This window comes from Zea mays, chromosome 1 (genome assembly GCF_902167145.1).
Source record: "Zea mays cultivar B73 chromosome 1, Zm-B73-REFERENCE-NAM-5.0, whole genome shotgun sequence".
NCBI lineage: Eukaryota > Viridiplantae > Streptophyta > Magnoliopsida > Poales > Poaceae > Zea > Zea mays.
Genome location: NC_050096.1, coordinates 208,525,476 through 208,544,304, shown reverse-complemented (window position 1 = coordinate 208,544,304; position 18,829 = coordinate 208,525,476). Strand labels below are relative to the sequence as shown.

Here is an 18,829-nt window from a genome sequence, read left to right as displayed (position 1 = left end):
TGTATTGGGTTCTTTCTTAGATCTAAATGGAGTGGAATAGAGAAATAAAAAAAGGCCTTTCGTATAAAAATGGAAGAATAGTATGCCATATATCTCACTTGGACAAAACAAATTCGAAGCAATTTTCTCTTATCCTCGTTTGTTCCTTCCTTTACTTTAGATAAATACTCGAAAATCCCCTTACAATTGCAAAAAATTGCAATTGGTACTCAAAATACTTCAATTGGTACACGCAAGAAATAGGCCAATTCGGCAGCTTTTTGTTCAATTTCTCGTGGAGTAAAAAACTTCTCATCAGTACGAGTCAAGGGAATGACCCCCTGGCCCCGGATTTCCATATAAAGGATACGACGAGGATAAAGACCCTCTTTAACCTGAATTCTAATTGATTGGATATCCCGCACAAGGAATTGAAGGAAGATGCGACGTTTTATTCCAGGGAATCCCCAACGAAAAATGCACACTATTCCCTCTTTTCTATCGAATCGGTCATAACCACTGCCTACATTCCATAAAATAGTGCACCACAAATAGGAGCTAATGAATAGGCCCGCGATTCCGTAGAAAGACATCACGACCCCCTGTGGAAAAAAAAGAATTTGTTGAGATGGAAGTACAGATATCATATTCTTACCAAGATAACTGGAAGCCCCAACCGCTAAGAATCCTAATGAACCTAGAAAAAGAATACAGGCCCAGAAAAAATTACCTCTTTTTCGAGAACCTTTTAGAAGTTCTATCCATATGTGTTCTGATCGCCAATTCATATTAGATATACTAAATCCAGTAGCGGTCAATTGAAATTGAGAGAATAAGCTAAATGATTTTTACTTTACTTTTTTTGATTCTGAAATAGCCTTCAGTAGCTAGTACTCCTGTGAAATAATTGGTTAGATACATTGACTTTCTATTCAAAAAAAATTAGTGGATCCACTTAAAAAAAAACTCGCTATAGTCGGCTACGCATATGCATGCATTTATGCTCGTAGCTTATATCTGCATCCATAGACGTTTTTCATTTGTGTGTAGAAAGAGCTACATACCCTATCATATTATAGTACTTACACAAAAAAATATCTGTATTATGATCCTGGAAATACATTGAGAAAATTTGGCCCCGTCGTTTCTAGACAATCTTATTTTTCTGCACATAAAGAAATAAGGAAGTCATTGCAATTGCCGGAAATACTAAGCCTACTAAAGGTACGAAAATAGAGGGTAAGTTAAAATCTGTCATAGAATATGTGTCTCAATTCAAATTTACTATTTCTATCTATTCGAAATATATCTTAAGATTCTTATGATATAATTAAGTATATCTATTATAAGGAATATTGACTATTGTATTTTTTAGTTTACAAAATAAAGATTTTTTATAGATATAGAATAAAAAAGTATTCTATAAAATAAATGAATGGAATTGATAATAAGAAAATTGCAAAAAAGGGGAACTCAAAAGGGGAACTCATTAAAATAAAATATTTTATTTTTCTTTTCCCATTCTCATCGCCTTTCTATCCTTCTAATCGAACTTGAAATTGGATTCAAAAGAAAGCTATTGTGAAAATAAAAGAAATACCTCTTTCAGAATACCCTTTAATTTAAAAAGTAGAAGTGGAATAGAATACCCAGTTGAAGGGTAATGATCATACGTCTGTAATGCATTGTATGTCCCAGAATAGGTCCCATTCTTCTACCCTTTCCGGGTAGTCGATGGCTATTCACAGCTACTACCTTAACACCAAAGAAGAGTTCGACCCAATGCTTTATTTCTGTCTTAGTGAATCCCGATTCGACATTAAAAGTATATTGATTCTTTCCCAATAAACGAAGACTCTTTTCTGTAAATACTGCGTATTTGATTCCATTATCGTACGATAATACTATATTTTGATTTATATTTGTTTATTGTATTATACCTTTCTATATTCTAGATATATAGAATAGAAGAATCTCGATTTGTCAAGTCTCATGATCGTATCAAGATCTATTTCAATTCGGCTCAGTCTTTTTTTTTTAGAAAAGATTGAGCCGAATTGAATTGCAATCAATTAGAGGAATAAAGAAGAATTACTGCATTTCTTAACTTATTTTTTCTCTTTCTATTTTGCTTTTTTTTTATTTTATATGGTATCCATCGCTTTGAAACCATCAAATTTGATCTCCTTCCATATTTCACAAGCTGCGGCTAGTTCAGCACTCCATTTGCAAGCTGCTTTGATAATTTCATTACCTTCACGAGCAAGATCGCGCCCTTCGTTACGAGCTTGTACACAGGCTTCTAAAGCCACACGATTAGCTGCTGCACCAGGTGCATTTCCCCAAGGATGTCCTAAAGTTCCTCCACCAAATTGTAATACGGAATCATCTCCAAAGATTTCGGTCAGAGCTGGCATATGCCAAACATGAATACCCCCAGAAGCCACCGGTATAACACCTGGCATGGATACCCAGTCCTGAGTGAAAAAGATACCGCGAGAACGATCTTTTTCAATAAAATCATCGCGCAATAAATCAACAAAACCTAAAGTTATTTCGCGTTCCCCTTCTAACTTACCTACTACTGTACCGGAGTGGATATGATCTCCCCCCGACATACGCAATGCTTTAGCTAATACACGGAAATGCATACCATGATTTTTCTGTCTATCAATAACTGCATGCATTGCTCGGTGAATGTGAAGAAGTAGGCCGTTGTCGCGGCAATAATGAGACAAAGTAGTATTTGCGGTGAATCCTCCTGTTAAGTAGTCATGCATTACAATAGGAACCCCTAATTCCCTTGCAAATACAGCTCTCTTAATCATTTCTTCGCATGTACCTGCAGTCGCATTCAAGTAATGCCCCTTGATTTCACCAGTTTCGGCTTGTGCTTTATAAATTGCTTCGGCACAAAAGACAAAACGGTCTCTCCAGCGCATAAATGGTTGTGAGTTTACGTTTTCATCATCTTTGGTAAAATCAAGTCCACCGCGTAGACACTCATAACACGCTCTACCGTAATTTTTTGCGGATAATCCCAATTTTGGTTTAATAGTACATCCCAATAAAGGACGACCGTACTTGTTCAACTTATCCCTTTCAACTTGGATACCGTGAGGCGGACCTTGGAAAGTTTTTGAATAAGCAGGGGGAATTCGTAGATCCTCCAAACGTAGAGCGCGTAAGGCTTTGAAACCAAATACGTTACCCACAATGGAAGTAAACATGTTAGTAACAGAACCCTCTTCAAATAGGTCTAATGGATAAGCTACATAACAGATATATTGATCTGGGTCCCCAGGAACGGGCTCGATGTGATAGCATCGTCCTTTGTAACGATCAAGACTGGTAAGTCCATCAGTCCAAACAGTTGTCCATGTACCAGTAGAAGATTCCGCAGCTACTGCAGCTCCTGCTTCTTCAGGCGGAACCCCGAGCTGAGGAGTTACTCGGAATGCTGCCAAGATATCAGTATCCTTGGTTTCGTACTCTGGGGTGTAGTAAGTCAATTTATAATCCTTAACACCAGCTTTAAATCCAACACTTGCTTTAGTTTCTGTTTGTGGTGACATAAGTCCCTCCCTACAACTCATGAATTAAGAATTCTCACAACGACAGGGTCTACTCGATATGGATTAGGCGTAAATGAAACCTTTGCAAAAATCTAAAAAAAAGATATTTAATTAATATCAACTCATTAAATAAAAAAAGGAGTATGCTTAAGTTAATGAATATGTTTCATTCATATATAATGTGTACACCCTGTGTACGTTCTATCCTATAGGAATTTTACTATAGGAATTCGATAGGAAGGAATTCGATAGGAATTGAGTTGTTGTTATGGTAAGTTAACACGGTTCGTTATTAAACCGTGGATTTGATTCACCAAATCCATCATTATTGTATACTCTTTGATAGATATAGCGCAACCCAAACCCTAATCTTTATTTTACAATTTTTAAAGTTCTTCCCCTTTGATATTTTGAATCTAAATACCTAAATACTAAGAAAATTCTCTGTTGACAGCAATCTATGCTTCACAGTAGTATATATTTTGTATATCGAAGTCCTAGATAGGAAAGTAGAGTAGGCACAGATCCTTCACAAAAGGCGAAATTTATATGAAAAAAATGGATTGAACTTTCCAACGGATTCATTCCATAAGTAAACGATTGAATGGGATTCGCTTGGGCAACGAAATCAAGTGCGAGTCCCCTTTTCTTTTTTATTGAATTAACTAATTCATTTCCTTTTGACTTTTGGATTTTTGGATATTTTTTTTGATTTGGCATTATTCAACAAGAAAAAAAATTTCGACAAATTCCTTTTTTTTGAAAATTATGTGATAATTATGAGAACCAATCCTACTACTTCGCGTCCCGGGATTTCCACAATTGAAGAAAAAAGCGTAGGGCGTATTGATCAAATTATTGGACCCGTGCTGGATATCACTTTTCCCCCGGGCAAGTTGCCTTATATTTATAATGCTTTGATAGTCAAGAGTCGAGACACTGCCGATAAGCAAATTAATGTGACTTGTGAGGTACAACAATTATTAGGAAATAATCGAGTTAGAGCTGTGGCTATGAGTGCTACAGAGGGGTTGATGAGAGGAATGGAAGTGATTGACACGGGAACTCCTCTCAGTGTTCCAGTCGGTGGAGCTACTCTCGGACGAATTTTTAACGTTCTTGGGGAGCCTATTGACAATTTGGGTCCTGTGGATACTAGTGCAACATTTCCTATTCATAGATCTGCGCCTGCCTTTATCGAGTTAGATACGAAATTATCTATCTTTGAAACAGGTATTAAGGTGGTCGATCTTTTAGCTCCCTATCGACGTGGAGGAAAAATCGGACTGTTTGGGGGGGCAGGAGTAGGTAAAACAGTACTCATCATGGAATTAATCAATAACATTGCTAAAGCTCATGGAGGCGTATCCGTATTTGGCGGAGTAGGGGAACGGACTCGTGAAGGAAATGATCTTTATATGGAAATGAAGGAATCCGGAGTAATTAATGAAAAAAATATTGAGGAATCAAAGGTAGCTCTAGTCTATGGCCAAATGAATGAACCGCCGGGAGCTCGTATGAGAGTTGGTTTAACTGCCCTAACTATGGCAGAATATTTCCGAGATGTTAATAAGCAAGACGTGCTTTTATTCATCGATAATATCTTTCGTTTTGTTCAAGCAGGATCGGAAGTATCCGCCTTATTAGGCAGAATGCCCTCCGCAGTGGGTTATCAACCTACCCTTAGTACAGAAATGGGTTCTTTGCAAGAAAGAATTACTTCTACCAAAAAGGGATCTATAACTTCGATCCAAGCAGTTTATGTACCTGCAGACGATTTGACCGACCCTGCTCCTGCCACAACATTTGCACATTTGGACGCTACTACCGTACTTTCCAGAGGATTAGCTTCCAAGGGTATTTATCCCGCAGTGGATCCTTTAGATTCAACCTCAACTATGTTACAGCCTCGGATTGTTGGCAACGAACATTATGAAACTGCGCAAAGAGTTAAGGAAACTTTACAACGTTACAAAGAACTTCAGGACATTATCGCAATTCTTGGATTGGATGAATTATCGGAGGAGGATCGTTTAACTGTAGCAAGAGCACGAAAAATCGAGCGGTTCTTATCACAACCGTTCTTTGTGGCAGAAGTTTTTACCGGTTCTCCAGGAAAGTATGTTGGTCTTGCAGAAACAATTAGGGGATTTCAACTAATCCTTTCCGGAGAATTAGACGGCCTACCCGAACAGGCTTTTTATTTAGTGGGGAACATCGATGAAGCTAGCACGAAAGCTATAAACTTAGAAGAGGAGAGCAAATTGAAGAAATGAAATTAAATCTTTATGTACTGACTCCTAAACGAATTATTTGGGATTGTGAAGTGAAAGAAATCATTTTATCTACTAATAGTGGCCAAATTGGTGTATTACCAAACCACGCCCCCATTAACACAGCTGTAGATATGGGTCCTTTGAGAATACGCCTCCTGAACGACCAATGGTTAACGGCGGTTCTGTGGAGTGGTTTTGCAAGAATAGTTAATAATGAGATCATCATTTTAGGAAATGATGCAGAACTGGGTAGTGACATTGATCCAGAAGAAGCTCAACAGGCACTTGAAATAGCCGAAGCTAACTTGAGTAAAGCTGAAGGTACGAAAGAATTGGTTGAAGCGAAGCTAGCTCTCAGACGAGCTAGGATACGAGTCGAGGCTGTCAATTGGATTCCCCCATCCAATTGAAGACAATCCAAAGATTTCGTTGATACAAAGAAAAAGGAAAGAAGGGTAGAAAAAGTTATTAGATAGCGAAGCGAAGTAAGTCCAATGCTATCTAGTAATTTTTCTACCTACCTACCTACTATTGGATTTGAACCAATGACTCCCGCCGTATGAAAGCAATACTCTAACCACTGAGTTAAGTAGGCAATTTATCACCACAAAAGAAGCCCCATTACTTCGATCGATTATAGATTGAATCCTTTTTATAAGCAATACCGCTCCGTTATTGGTATGTTTATGTTATATAGTAAACGGATCAAAGGGATATCCTCTGGCATTAGAGAATATTCATCTTGACAAGAAATTATCTATATGTTAAGATATCTCTGACAAGGGCTATAGCTCAGTTCGGTAGAGCAACTCGTTTACACGTGCGCCAATGCTTTTCAAGGGAACTTATTATGCAATGAACATAATTGACCTTGTTGCAAAATCAATGTCTTACTTCATGGATTCGAAAGAATAGAAGAACAGTAGCCTGACAATGACAAACAGCTGGTTCAGTCCGATTCAGGTGCCAATTAAGGTGCTTACTCAAATAGAACTCCTATTGATTTGCTAGTTGATAAGGTAAATATCCAGCCCACTCAATGCTAGGCGTAATGAGGATAAGGGCCTCCAAAAAACTTCTTTTCGTTCTATGAACTTTAAGGTGTATGAAGTCTCATAGTAAACTCTTGCAGCGGAACGATAGAGACTCCATTTCACTTAGGTTGATTTAATTTAGGCCGGAGGCAGACCTAAGTCAAGGTAATCCTCCTTTGAAACACTTTGGTATTGTTCCTAGATAGATCATAAGACAAATAATCAATCAGAGCACAGGGAGCCATCTTATTATCTTTCCCTAAAGAAAAACTATGGCGAATTAACTGATCTTTACATTAGTTGATGAAAGAGCCCAATGCAGAAAAATGCATGTTGGGTCTTTGAAACAGTTCGAATCATTTCGATAATAATCTGTTTGATCTGTTTTACCGAGAAGGTCTACGGTTCGAATCCGTATAGCCCTAATATATACGTCTTTTTTCCATTTTAGGATGGATATCTTATGTTTCCTTTAGTATAGTTTCTTTTCCTTATTTAGTACTTGTTTATAGACTCGACGGTCGATTGCGCCATAGAATAGAGATAAAAGCATTACCATAGGCTCATTCATCGAAACGCAAATCAGAGAGACAGGAAAAGAAAAAAGAATTTTGATCAAATCAATAGAAGGAAGGATCCCTTACCTGATTTGAATTTCATCCTCCTTTAAATAGGATATGCTCTAAGTCTTCCCATACTTTCCTATAATGACTGCAACGATTTTCTCCATTTTGCGAATTCCTATTTTATTTGAAGTATATTACTATCATATACATTATCTAAATCGATCCACTTTAAATAAAATAGAAAAAATCGAAAGAAAAAAAAAGAAAGAGTAAATAATAAAACAGGATATTCTGTTTCATAATTCTGAAATAGAGTTCTTTTTTTTAGTATTACTCCTCATTAGGATGTATATATTAATCATCCTATTTTAATATATATTAATCATCCTATTTTAATTAGGTTCTAATCCAATTAGTAGTAAGTATTTTCTTTTTTATTTAATAGTCTCTGACTATCATTAAATAAAGGGTAGAGCAATTCTTTTTTCTAGAGATTCTAGAGAAAGTGAGACAAAGTGAAGCGAAAGAGTTTTCTTTGTATAAGAATTAGGTCTATATCATATCTAAATAGAAGGGAAATCAAAAAGAAGGGAAGTGGGGATTACATTGGATGAATCCTTAAGGAAGACATATCACAAAAGAAATAAAGGCTAAAGTAAGCGCTCCTTGCCTTTGGTTTGAGCAAAACGGATTCTTGTTTCACCGAGGAAAAGAGAGAAGTTCTGGATAAATTGACAATGTCAACTTGAATTGACTAATTCAGTTCCGCCTATTCCACATTAATGGGAGTACATTTATGTTTCTGCTTCACGAATATGATATTTTTTGGACATTTCTAATAATAGCAAGCCTTATTCCTATTTTGGTATTTTGGATTTCAGGACTTTTAGCCCCGGTTAGTGAAGGACCAGAGAAGCTTTCTAGTTATGAATCGGGTATAGAACCCATGGGGGGGGCTTGGTTACAATTCTGAATACGCTATTACATGTTTGCGCTAGTTTTTGTTGTTTTTGATGTGGAAACAGTCTTTCTCTACCCTTGGGCAATGAGTTTCGACGTATTGGGTGTATCCGTTTTTATCGAAGCTTTCATTTTTGTGCTTATCCTAGTTGTTGGTTTAGTTTATGCATGGCGAAAAGGAGCCTTGGAATGGTCTTAACTGAATATTCAGAAAAAAAAAGAAGGAAAAGATTCCATTGAGACAATTATGAGTTTGATTGAGTTTCCGTTACTCGACCAAACAAGTTCCAATTCCGTTATTTCAACTACACCAAACGATCTTTCAAATTGGTCAAGACTCTCAAGTTTATGGCCCCTTCTATATGGTACCAGTTGTTGTTTCATTGAATTTGCTTCATTAATAGGCTCACGATTCGACTTTGATCGTTATGGATTGGTACCAAGATCAAGTCCTAGACAAGCGGACCTAATTTTAACAGCTGGTACGGTAACAATGAAAATGGCTCCATCTTTAGTGCGATTATATGAGCAAATGCCTGAACCGAAATACGTCATTGCTATGGGAGCCTGTACTATTACAGGGGGCATGTTCAGTACAGATTCCTATAGTACTGTTCGAGGAGTTGATAAGTTAATTCCTGTGGACGTCTACCTGCCGGGTTGCCCGCCTAAACCAGAGGCTGTTATAGATGCCCTAACAAAACTTCGTAAGAAGATAGCGCGAGAAATAATTGAGGATCGAACTCTATGTCAAAGTCAAAAGAAAAATAGATCTTTTACTACCCGTCACAAACTTTATGTTCGGCGCAGTACTCACACTGGAACTTACGAACAAGAATTGCTCTATCAATCACCATCTACTTTAGATATATCTTCTGAAACTTTTTTCAAATCCAAAAGTTCAGTATCTTCCTACAAATTAGTGAATTAGGAGGGGTTCTTTTGTGCAGAAAAAGAAAGAAAAGAGCAGTACAATCTTTCAAACTTGCATTTGAAATGTGAAATATTTATACAAAGGGGGAGAGATCAAGACAATGCAGCAGGGTTGGTTATCTAATTGGCTAGTTAAACATGACGTGGTTCATAGGTCTTTGGGCTTCGATCATCGAGGAGTAGAGACTTTACAAATAAAAGCGGGGGATTGGGATTCCATTGCTGTCATTTTATATGTATATGGTTACAATTATTTACGTTCCCAATGTGCTTATGACGTAGCACCCGGTGGATCTTTAGCTAGCGTGTATCATCTTACGAGAATACAGTATGGTATAGATAACCCAGAAGAGGTATGCATAAAAGTCTTTGCCCAAAAGGATAATCCTAGAATCCCGTCTGTTTTCTGGGTTTGGAGAAGTGCCGATTTTCAAGAACGCGAATCTTATGATATGGTGGGAATTTCTTATGATAATCATCCACGTCTTAAACGTATCTTAATGCCTGAAAGTTGGATAGGCTGGCCCTTACGTAAGGACTATATAACCCCCAATTTCTATGAAATACAAGATGCTCATTGAGTGATAATAAATTCATGTTCACTTATACAACACAATTCCAGATTTTATTCAAGTCAAGGAATATTTTGACGTTCTGTTCCTAGACGAAACGAAATACTTAGAATATAATATTCTAATTAATTCCTATTATACAAAAAGGTCCAGATAGACTGAACAAAAAGGGCTTCATTTCTATTTTCCAATTTGGAAAATCACATATTTGTTTCCTTCGTATGAACAGAAAAATACAATGACTCAAAGAAGTTCCTACCACGAACTTTGTACCGCGCATATTACTTAGAACAACTGGGAAAGTAGGATAAGCAAGAATAAAAAAAATATATTCTTCGGAATAGCGGTATACAAAATTAATAAGAAATGCAAAATGAAGAAAAGGGCACCTAATCTCACCTCTTTCTATACCATAAAGAACCAGAGATTTAAACCCTTTTTTTAAAAGAAAAAGAAGTGTTTAGAGATTTATCTACTTACTCTAGAGATTTATCTACTTACTCTAGACTAAAGACTAAGTAGATTTTTAATAAATATTTACCCCAATCCATCTCAAAATATTTGTATCAATATCTATTCAGTAGATCCTTTTTTTCTGTGCCAGGAACCAGATTTGAACTGGTGACACGAGGATTTTCAGTCCTCTGCTCTACCAACTGAGCTATCCTGACCCTTTCTTGTGCATCATCTTAGTAAAGTATTTGCATCTATGTCAATTAAAGGGACTAAAAAATCAATAAAGTATTCCATTCAAAATTAGGAAATGGGGAGGGGTAGTCCTATGCATTGTGGATGGCTTACTTAATAATACTTAAAAAAACGAATTAATAATCGAGATTCCTTGCCGATACTCTACTCTAATAAATAAAAAAGAAATAAAAAAGAAATCATCTATTTAATGAATAGCATAAGATTCATTGAGTTCTTGTCGCACTCCTTTGTGAAAGAGTAGAATGAGAAAGCTAGTGAATCTTAAACCCATTGATAAAAGAAAAAAAGGATAACAACTATGGTTAGGGAATAAAAGAGGGTTTGGGGATAGAGGGACTTGAACCCTCACGACTTATAAAGTCGACGGATTTTCCTTTTACTAGAAATTTCATTGTTGTCAGTATTGACATGTAGAATGGGACTCTCTCTTTATCCTCGTCCGATTAATCCACTTTTAAAAATTAAAAGATCTCGAAAACAATGAATTGAAGGATTTGATTACTCAATATTTGATTGGAATAGATTCACAATAATTCTAAAAAAAATTATGAATTTTCTATTTCATAATCATTCCTAATTTCATTCTAAAAATAAAATAAAGAACCTATATTATAATATGGGTTCTGTGATTAATCGTTATTACTTCGATTCGTTAGAACAGCTTCCATTGAGTCTCTGCACCTATCCTTTTCCTTTGGGTTCTAGTTTGAGAACCACTTGTTTTTCAAAAAAGGGATTTGGCTCAGGATTGCCCATTTTTCATTCCAGGGTTTCTCTGAATTTGGAAGTTACCACTTAGCAGGTTTCCATACCAAGGCTCAATACAATCAAGTCCGTAGCGTCTACCGATTTCGCCATATCCCCATTTTACTTTTCTTTGAAACCAGGATTCCTTGTATAATTTAATCCATCTCTTAGTTTTTTTTGAATCATTGAATTCATTATTCGACGTAGTCTAGCAACTCATCTCTATTTGAGACACCCCGCTCGCTTATTGCAATTCAGAATTGCATTGATTTTATCGTTGATATATTTGCAATTCAATCGGAATGAATATATCCAAAAGTTTTTCTCTCTCCCGCCTCCCTCCTTCCTTTTTTAGAGTATTCCAAATCATACTATAATGCTTGATATTCATTCTTTTTTTCTAAACTGAATTAGAAATTTCATTTGCTATGATTCTATCTTCTCCTTAGTGAACTATTTATCCTTAAATTATTAACAAATAAAAAAACAAAATATCTCAAAAATGTATATAATGATCAAATGAAAATGCCAATCTCTTGGCATTTTCTCTTTATTATATTATTCATATATATTCTTCTTTTTCTTCTTTTCTATGTATTAGATTATTCCTCCGAGCCATATCAAATTGAAAATATCTGAAATCAAATTCAATATAGAATTTGGAATAGATTCTATTAAAAAAATCCATTTGCGAATTAGAGAAATAAAAAGAAAGTTCAATAAATTCTATAATCCTATTTAAGAATATCATTTAGTTAAGCATATCAAGCTAACTTTATCTTTATGAAATTCTAGTATTTTTTTTTCTATCTAAGTGGAACTTCCAATTTAGAACTAGTTAATAACTAAGATTAATAATTAAGATCTGACATTTTACAGATTCCCTATATATATTTTTATTTGTTACACTATTTCTGTTATGTAAGCCCACTTAGCTCAGAGGTTAGAGCATCGCATTTGTAATGCGAGGGTCATCGGTTCAAATCCGATAGTCGGCTTTTTTTTCTATCGATGTTCTATGAACAAGAATTTCTCTTTTTCTCCGAATAAAATGGGGAATCCAGGGTCTATTATGTCGTTTTACCTTACAATTTTGCTAGATACAAAGCATAAAAATAAATAATATATATACAAAAAATCCAGATGTTGATGAAATTCCATTTTTTGTGTTACTCCATTTTTTGTGTTACTTTAGTAGATTTTACTCTGTTTATCCTTTAGTTTAATTCTGTTTGAATTTCGCTGTATTCTGTAATGTAAATAGAACGAAATTTATTGTGTAAAATGAAATTTCAATAAAATAAAAAAGGAGTCTTCATGTCCCGTTATCGAGGGCCTCGTTTAAAAAAAATACGCCGTCTGGGAGCTTTACCAGGACTCACTAGAAAAACGCCTAAATCCGGAAGTAATCAGAAAAAGAAATTCCATTCTGGGAAAAAAGAGCAATATCGTATTCGTCTTCAAGAAAAACAGAAATTGCGTTTTCATTATGGTCTGACAGAACGACAATTACTTAGATATGTACATATCGCTGGAAAAGCAAAAAGATCCACAGGTCAGGTTTTACTACAATTACTTGAAATGCGTTTGGATAATATCCTTTTTCGATTGGGTATGGCTTCAACCATTCCTGGGGCCCGACAATTAGTTAACCATAGACATATTTTAGTTAATGGTCGTATAGTTGATATACCAAGCTTTCGTTGCAAACCCCGAGATATTATTACTACGAAGGATAACCAACGATCAAAACGTTTGGTTCAAAATTATATTGCTTCATCCGATCCGGGCAAATTACCAAAGCATTTGACGGTTGACACATTGCAATATAAAGGACTAGTAAAAAAAATTCTAGATAGGAAGTGGGTCGGTCTCAAAATAAATGAGTTGTTAGTTGTAGAATATTATTCTCGCCAGACTTGAACTTAACGAAAAAAGGAAAGGTTCATAGAATTTTTTTCCCCTTCCCCTTTCCCCGAACTAAATCGACCTAAGGCTCTTAATTCGTATTTTCCCGTTCACCTAGCAGAAATAGATTAACCCTAGGATACTTTTTTTCTTTTTTGTTATTTCCTCGATGTGTATTTTACATACCACAGTAATTTGCTATAGAGAATTTCTATTAATTAAAGGTATTATTGTTGGAATAAATTGTTATTTAATTTGATACATTGTGATCGCTAACATTGATGAATTAAGAGAAACGGAAAGAGAGGGATTCGAACCCTCGGTAAACAAAAGTCTACATAGCAGTTCCAATGCTACGCCTTGAACCGCTCGGCCATCTCTCCTACATAATCTTATTATGGAAAATAAACTGAGTGAATAGCGAGTTTTCGTATTCCTGCAGTACAGGTACAGCCACAACGGCTCGGGAATTCCATGGCTCTATTGGATTGGATGGAAAAATTCCTTTTCATCTAAGTGGAAGGATCCTGTATTTTTTTACTAGGAATTCTGCTCCCTCGAAAAGTTTTTCTTTGGGGAAAACCAAAATAAAAAGAGAATGGAAGAATTCTTCTTATTCCATAAGAAAATAAAGGAACCCTAGAATTCCATTTGCATAAGGTACATTACGCCATACAATCTAAATATAAAAGGGGTATGGGGCAATTAATGACTTTGAAAACGCGAAATAGCTGATGAGGGAAGTTGTTGTTGAGAAATAGGAAAGTGGAATGAAATCCAGTCTTAGTCAAATATTTCATATCTCTTCTCTTCTTGTCCAAACAGAAGGAAAAGGAGACAATTTGAGCTGAGCGGAAAATCCATATCTCTCTTATCCATTTAGAGCATATGGATCGATTTATAAGAATCGAATGTTTTGTTTTTATGTTATTTTGTGATAGAATGAAAAGAATTCTATATAGAATGGGTTGGGAATTATGCCTAGATCCCGTATAAATGGAAATTTCATTGATAAGACCTCCTCGATTGTAGCCAATATTTTATTGCAAATAATTCCGACAACCTCCGGGGAAAAAAGGGCATTTACTTATTATAGAGATGGTGCGATTTGACTCTTTTTTTTTAGCCCTACCTATATCTCATTCTTACGAGAAAGAGAGAGGGTTCGCATAGAGAGAACAAAATTAGTAAAGGAAACCCGCGCTTGGGGAAGGTGAGGTGAACTAACAATTCCTTCTGTCGTGTATCCTCGATTGATGTGGCCTCAGATGCTTCAATTGTAGATTTGAGTATTGAGCGAAAGGTTACACCTACAGGATAGGTTCTGTATTACAGGGCAATCCGACTCTACTAGTACCAATAGGCAGCATAGGGGAGAAAAGCACTACACCACGAAATAGGAATCAACAAGAGAAAAACTTTGTTAGAAATTAGCCCTTTCCTGATTGGTATCAGGGTTGGGAAGAATGGTTGGGATAACAAACAACCATCAGGTTTGTACTTTGGATACCCTTATAACCATCAAAGGTCGTTGAAGTGGCTAATTCCTCTAAATAGGAGGCGTTGAGAACAAAGAAATTCTTGGAGCTATCGTTTTCCTCTAGCATTAATATAATTCATTGGTGTTAAGAAAAACCTCTTGGGGGAAGGTTGGCTAGAGATTTCTTGGAAAAATACCAGCCCCCTTCGGTCCATAATGAGATGGGACTAATTCGATTTTTATTCTATAGATTTTTCGCTTAGTACTATGTATAGAAGGGAGAAGCCGTATGAGATGAAAACCTCATGTACGGTTTTGGAACGGAGATTTTTTGAATAGAATGAACGACCGTAACGGATGTTGGCTCAATCCGAAGGAAATTATGCGGAAGCTTTGCAGAATTATTATGAAGCTACGCGACTAGAAATTGATCCCTATGATCGAAGTTATATACTATATAACATAGGCCTTATACACACAAGCAATGGAGAGCATACAAAGGCTTTGGAATATTATTTCCGGGCGCTAGAACGAAACCCCTTCTTACCGCAAGCTTTTAATAATATGGCCGTGATCTGTCATTACGTGCGACTATCTCCACTATAGAAAGAAGAAAAAAAAGAAAGGAGGAAATTTTCTAGTGAATACTAGAAAAGAGGGCTTTCTACATAGGGATCGTCAAAACAACGATTTTACCCTATCAGCTGTAGGAAGGAAGGACACTTCACGAGAATCAAAATAGGAAGAAAGTAGAGCCTATACTACTATTCTATGGATAAAGCTGAAATTGATAGAGAAAACACCGTAAAGATCAATTAGTGAGCGACTGGGTCGATACAACTAAAAAAAACTGCTTCATTATACCACGATATGGGACAAAATTTAGGAATCCGCTTATGTAATAAAGCCGATCCACTAAGGGATTAAGCAGCGGTGTAGTATCAGATCCCAAAGATAGTAAGTTCTTTTTTCTTTCTTATGGAAAAAGGTCTTTTTCCAGGATTCTATAGAAATTTCATATATGAAAGAAACGAAACCGAGATAGTTACCTTTCAGAAAATTCGAACGAAGGATATAGGTCTATCTATGCTTCATTCTTCTGAAGGTGGGAGAAAAGATCAAACTGATTATTGATCAAAATTAGGGTTTGAAACTTAGGTAATTAACTTCTTCTGCTTAACCCAAGAAGAAATTGGATTGATTTTTGAGAAATCGAATTCAGTTAAGATAGGGGAAATTAAGATAGCAATTTCTGAGCCGTATGAGGTAGGAAACTCTCAAGTACGGTTCTAGGGAAAGGAACTGCCTATTCCAACCGAGGAGAACAGGCCATTCTACAGGGCGATTCGGAAATTGCGGAAGCTTGGTTTGATCAAGCTGCTGAGTATTGGAAACAAGCTATAGCGCTTACTCCAGGAAATTATATTGAAGCACAGAACTGGTTAAAGATTACGAAGCGCTTTGAATTTGAATAAGACCACTCTCCATTTTCATAAAAAGGGTGGTTTGGTTGAAAATCAAATCAAGAATTTCATTATATCCCTTTCTTCTACCTTCAATTTTATATCATATTTCATAAGGATAAACAATAGGGATAGGCTCTGGAACAGAAGTAATAAAGTACATAAAAATCGGCAATCTAAATATTCCTACCTAATATATCAGGACGGTCTTATTAATAATTCTAATGAGTTATCTTGGAATTTTGAATCGAATCAAAAAATCTATATTATGCTCACTCAAGGAAAGTAGATGTAGATAGGGGCTTATACCCTCAGAAAAAAAATACACCAGCTTCTTAAATTAAAACGTAAAAAAAGATTTTTTTGTTATGTCGGGAAATAATTTTCCAGAATAACCAATGTCCGTTAGGCACCTAATCCTTATGTCATAATAGATCCGAACACTTGCCTCGGATTGACTTCAATATATAATTGCTCCAGTGAATAACTAAAAAAAAATAGAAGGACGGTAGATAGTAAAGAAAAGGACTAATCATAATATCTATCTTTAAAAGATTCAATAAAAAGACAGTTGGCGGGTCTCTTTGTATGTCTTGTCCGGAAAGAGGAGGACTTAATGATTATTCGTTCGTCGGAACCAGAAGTTAAAATTGCTGTGGATAGGGATCCTATAAAAACATCTTTTGAGGAATGGGCCAGACCCGGGCATTTCTCAAGAACAATAGCTAAGGGCCCCGATACTACCACTTGGATCTGGAACCTACATGCTGATGCTCACGATTTCGATAGTCATACCGGTGATTTGGAGGAGATCTCCCGAAAAGTCTTTAGTGCTCATTTCGGCCAACTCTCCATTATCTTTCTTTGGTTGAGTGGCATGTACTTCCACGGTGCCCGTTTTTCCAATTATGAAGCATGGCTAAGCGATCCTACTCACATTGGACCCAGTGCTCAGGTAGTTTGGCCAATAGTAGGACAAGAAATTTTGAATGGTGATGTAGGCGGGGGTTTCCGAGGAATCCAAATAACCTCTGGTTTTTTTCAGATTTGGCGAGCATCCGGAATAACTAGTGAATTACAACTCTATTGTACCGCAATTGGTGCATTGATTTTTGCATCGTTAATGCTTTTTGCCGGTTGGTTCCATTATCACAAAGCCGCTCCCAAATTGGCCTGGTTCCAAGATGTAGAATCCATGTTGAATCACCACTTAGCGGGATTATTAGGACTTGGGTCTCTTTCTTGGGCGGGACACCAAATCCATGTATCTTTACCGATTAACCAATTTCTCGACGCTGGGGTTGATCCTAAAGAGATACCACTTCCTCATGAATTTATCTTGAATCGCGACCTTTTGGCTCAACTTTATCCTAGTTTTGCCGAAGGAGCAACCCCTTTTTTCACCTTGAATTGGTCCAAATATGCGGAATTTCTTAGTTTTCACGGAGGACTAGATCCAATAACCGGTGGTCTATGGTTGAGCGATATTGCACACCATCATTTAGCTATTGCTATTCTTTTCCTGATCGCTGGTCATATGTATAGGACCAATTGGGGTATTGGTCATGGACTTAAAGATATTTTGGAGGCTCATAAGGGCCCATTTACAGGACAAGGCCATAAAGGTCTCTATGAAATCCTAACAACGTCATGGCATGCTCAATTATCTCTTAACCTAGCTATGCTAGGCTCTACAACTATTGTTGTAGCTCATCATATGTACTCTATGCCCCCCTATCCATACCTAGCTACTGACTACGGTACACAACTTTCCTTGTTCACACACCACATGTGGATTGGCGGATTTCTAATAGTTGGTGCTGCTGCACATGCAGCCATTTTTATGGTAAGAGACTATGATCCAACTACTCGATACAACGATCTATTAGATCGCGTCCTTAGACACCGCGATGCAATCATATCCCACCTTAACTGGGTATGTATATTTCTGGGTTTTCACAGTTTTGGCTTGTACATTCATAATGATACCATGAGTGCTTTAGGCCGTCCCCAAGATATGTTTTCGGATACCGCCATACAATTACAACCCATCTTTGCTCAATGGATACAAAATATCCATGCTGGCGCGCCTGGCGTAACAGCTCCTGGTGCAACAACAAGTACCAGCTTAACGTGGGGAGGCGGCGAGTTAGTAGCTATAGGCGGCAAAGTAGCTTTGTTACCTATTCCATTAGGAACCGCAGATTTTTTAGTCCATCACATTCACGCATTTACCATCCATGTGACTGTATTAATACTTTTGAAAGGTGTTTTATTTGCTCGCAGTTCCCGTCTGATACCTGATAAAGCAAATCTTGGCTTTCGCTTCCCTTGCGACGGACCTGGGCGAGGGGGAACATGTCAAGTATCCGCCTGGGATCATGTTTTCTTAGGTCTATTCTGGATGTACAATTCTATTTCGGTAGTCATTTTCCATTTCAGTTGGAAAATGCAGTCGGATGTTTGGGGTACTATAAGTGATCAAGGGATAGTAACTCATATCACAGGGGGAAACTTTGCGCAGAGTTCCATTACGATTAATGGTTGGCTTCGAGATTTCTTGTGGGCACAGGCATCCCAAGTAATTCAGTCTTATGGTTCTTCATTATCTGCATATGGTCTTTT

The 18,829-nt window shown here is 36.7% G+C and overlaps 3 protein-coding genes and 3 non-coding genes across 6 annotated transcripts; 3 read left to right on the top strand and 3 right to left on the bottom strand.

Moving 5' to 3' along the window:
* Positions 1-2,111: 2,111 nt before the first annotated feature.
* Positions 2,112-4,045, bottom strand: LOC118476108 (ribulose bisphosphate carboxylase large chain). Its single transcript, XM_035964225.1, has one exon. It carries the CDS (start codon positions 3,573-3,575, stop codon positions 2,124-2,126), a length of 1,452 nt encoding a protein of 483 aa, XP_035820118.1. The 5' UTR covers positions 3,576-4,045; the 3' UTR covers positions 2,112-2,123.
* Positions 4,046-4,225: 180 nt separating this feature from the next.
* On the top strand, positions 4,226-7,693 carry LOC118476107 (ATP synthase subunit beta, chloroplastic). Its single transcript, XM_035964224.1, has one exon. It carries the CDS (start codon positions 4,334-4,336, stop codon positions 5,828-5,830), a length of 1,497 nt encoding a protein of 498 aa, XP_035820117.1. The 5' UTR covers positions 4,226-4,333; the 3' UTR covers positions 5,831-7,693.
* A 2,800-nt stretch (positions 7,694-10,493) lies between these two features.
* On the bottom strand, positions 10,494-10,566 carry TRNAF-GAA (transfer RNA phenylalanine (anticodon GAA)). The gene has a single exon. It is a non-coding gene; the product is annotated as a tRNA-Phe (tRNA).
* A 1,712-nt stretch (positions 10,567-12,278) lies between these two features.
* Positions 12,279-12,351, top strand: TRNAT-UGU (transfer RNA threonine (anticodon UGU)). Its single transcript has one exon. It is a non-coding gene; the product is annotated as a tRNA-Thr (tRNA).
* A 1,206-nt stretch (positions 12,352-13,557) lies between these two features.
* Positions 13,558-13,644, bottom strand: TRNAS-GGA (transfer RNA serine (anticodon GGA)). Its single transcript has one exon. It is a non-coding gene; the product is annotated as a tRNA-Ser (tRNA).
* Positions 13,645-14,096: 452 nt separating this feature from the next.
* Positions 14,097-16,702, top strand: LOC118476111 (photosystem I assembly protein Ycf3). Its single transcript, XM_035964227.1, has 3 exons — positions 14,097-14,362; positions 15,097-15,326; positions 16,058-16,702. The coding sequence occupies exons 1-3, from the start codon at positions 14,239-14,241 to the stop codon at positions 16,214-16,216; spliced, it is 513 nt and encodes a 170-aa protein (XP_035820120.1). The 5' UTR covers positions 14,097-14,238; the 3' UTR covers positions 16,217-16,702.
* The last annotated feature ends 2,127 nt before the right edge of the window (positions 16,703-18,829 follow it).

Bases quoted from the DNA above. Each gene is read 5' to 3' on its own strand.
- LOC118476107 (XM_035964224.1), top strand. From the start codon at position 4,334: ATGAGAACCAATCCTACTACTTCGCGTCCCGGGATTTCCACAATTGAA.
- LOC118476108 (XM_035964225.1), bottom strand. From the start codon at position 3,575: ATGAGTTGTAGGGAGGGACTTATGTCACCACAAACAGAAACTAAAGCA.
- LOC118476111 (XM_035964227.1), top strand. From the start codon at position 14,239: ATGCCTAGATCCCGTATAAATGGAAATTTCATTGATAAGACCTCCTCG. The intron at 14,363-15,096 runs GTGCGATTTGAC...AACGACCGTAAC, and splicing joins ATTTACTTATTATAGAGATG to GGATGTTGGCTCAATCCGAA. The intron at 15,327-16,057 runs GTGCGACTATCT...GCCTATTCCAAC, and splicing joins TGGCCGTGATCTGTCATTAC to CGAGGAGAACAGGCCATTCT.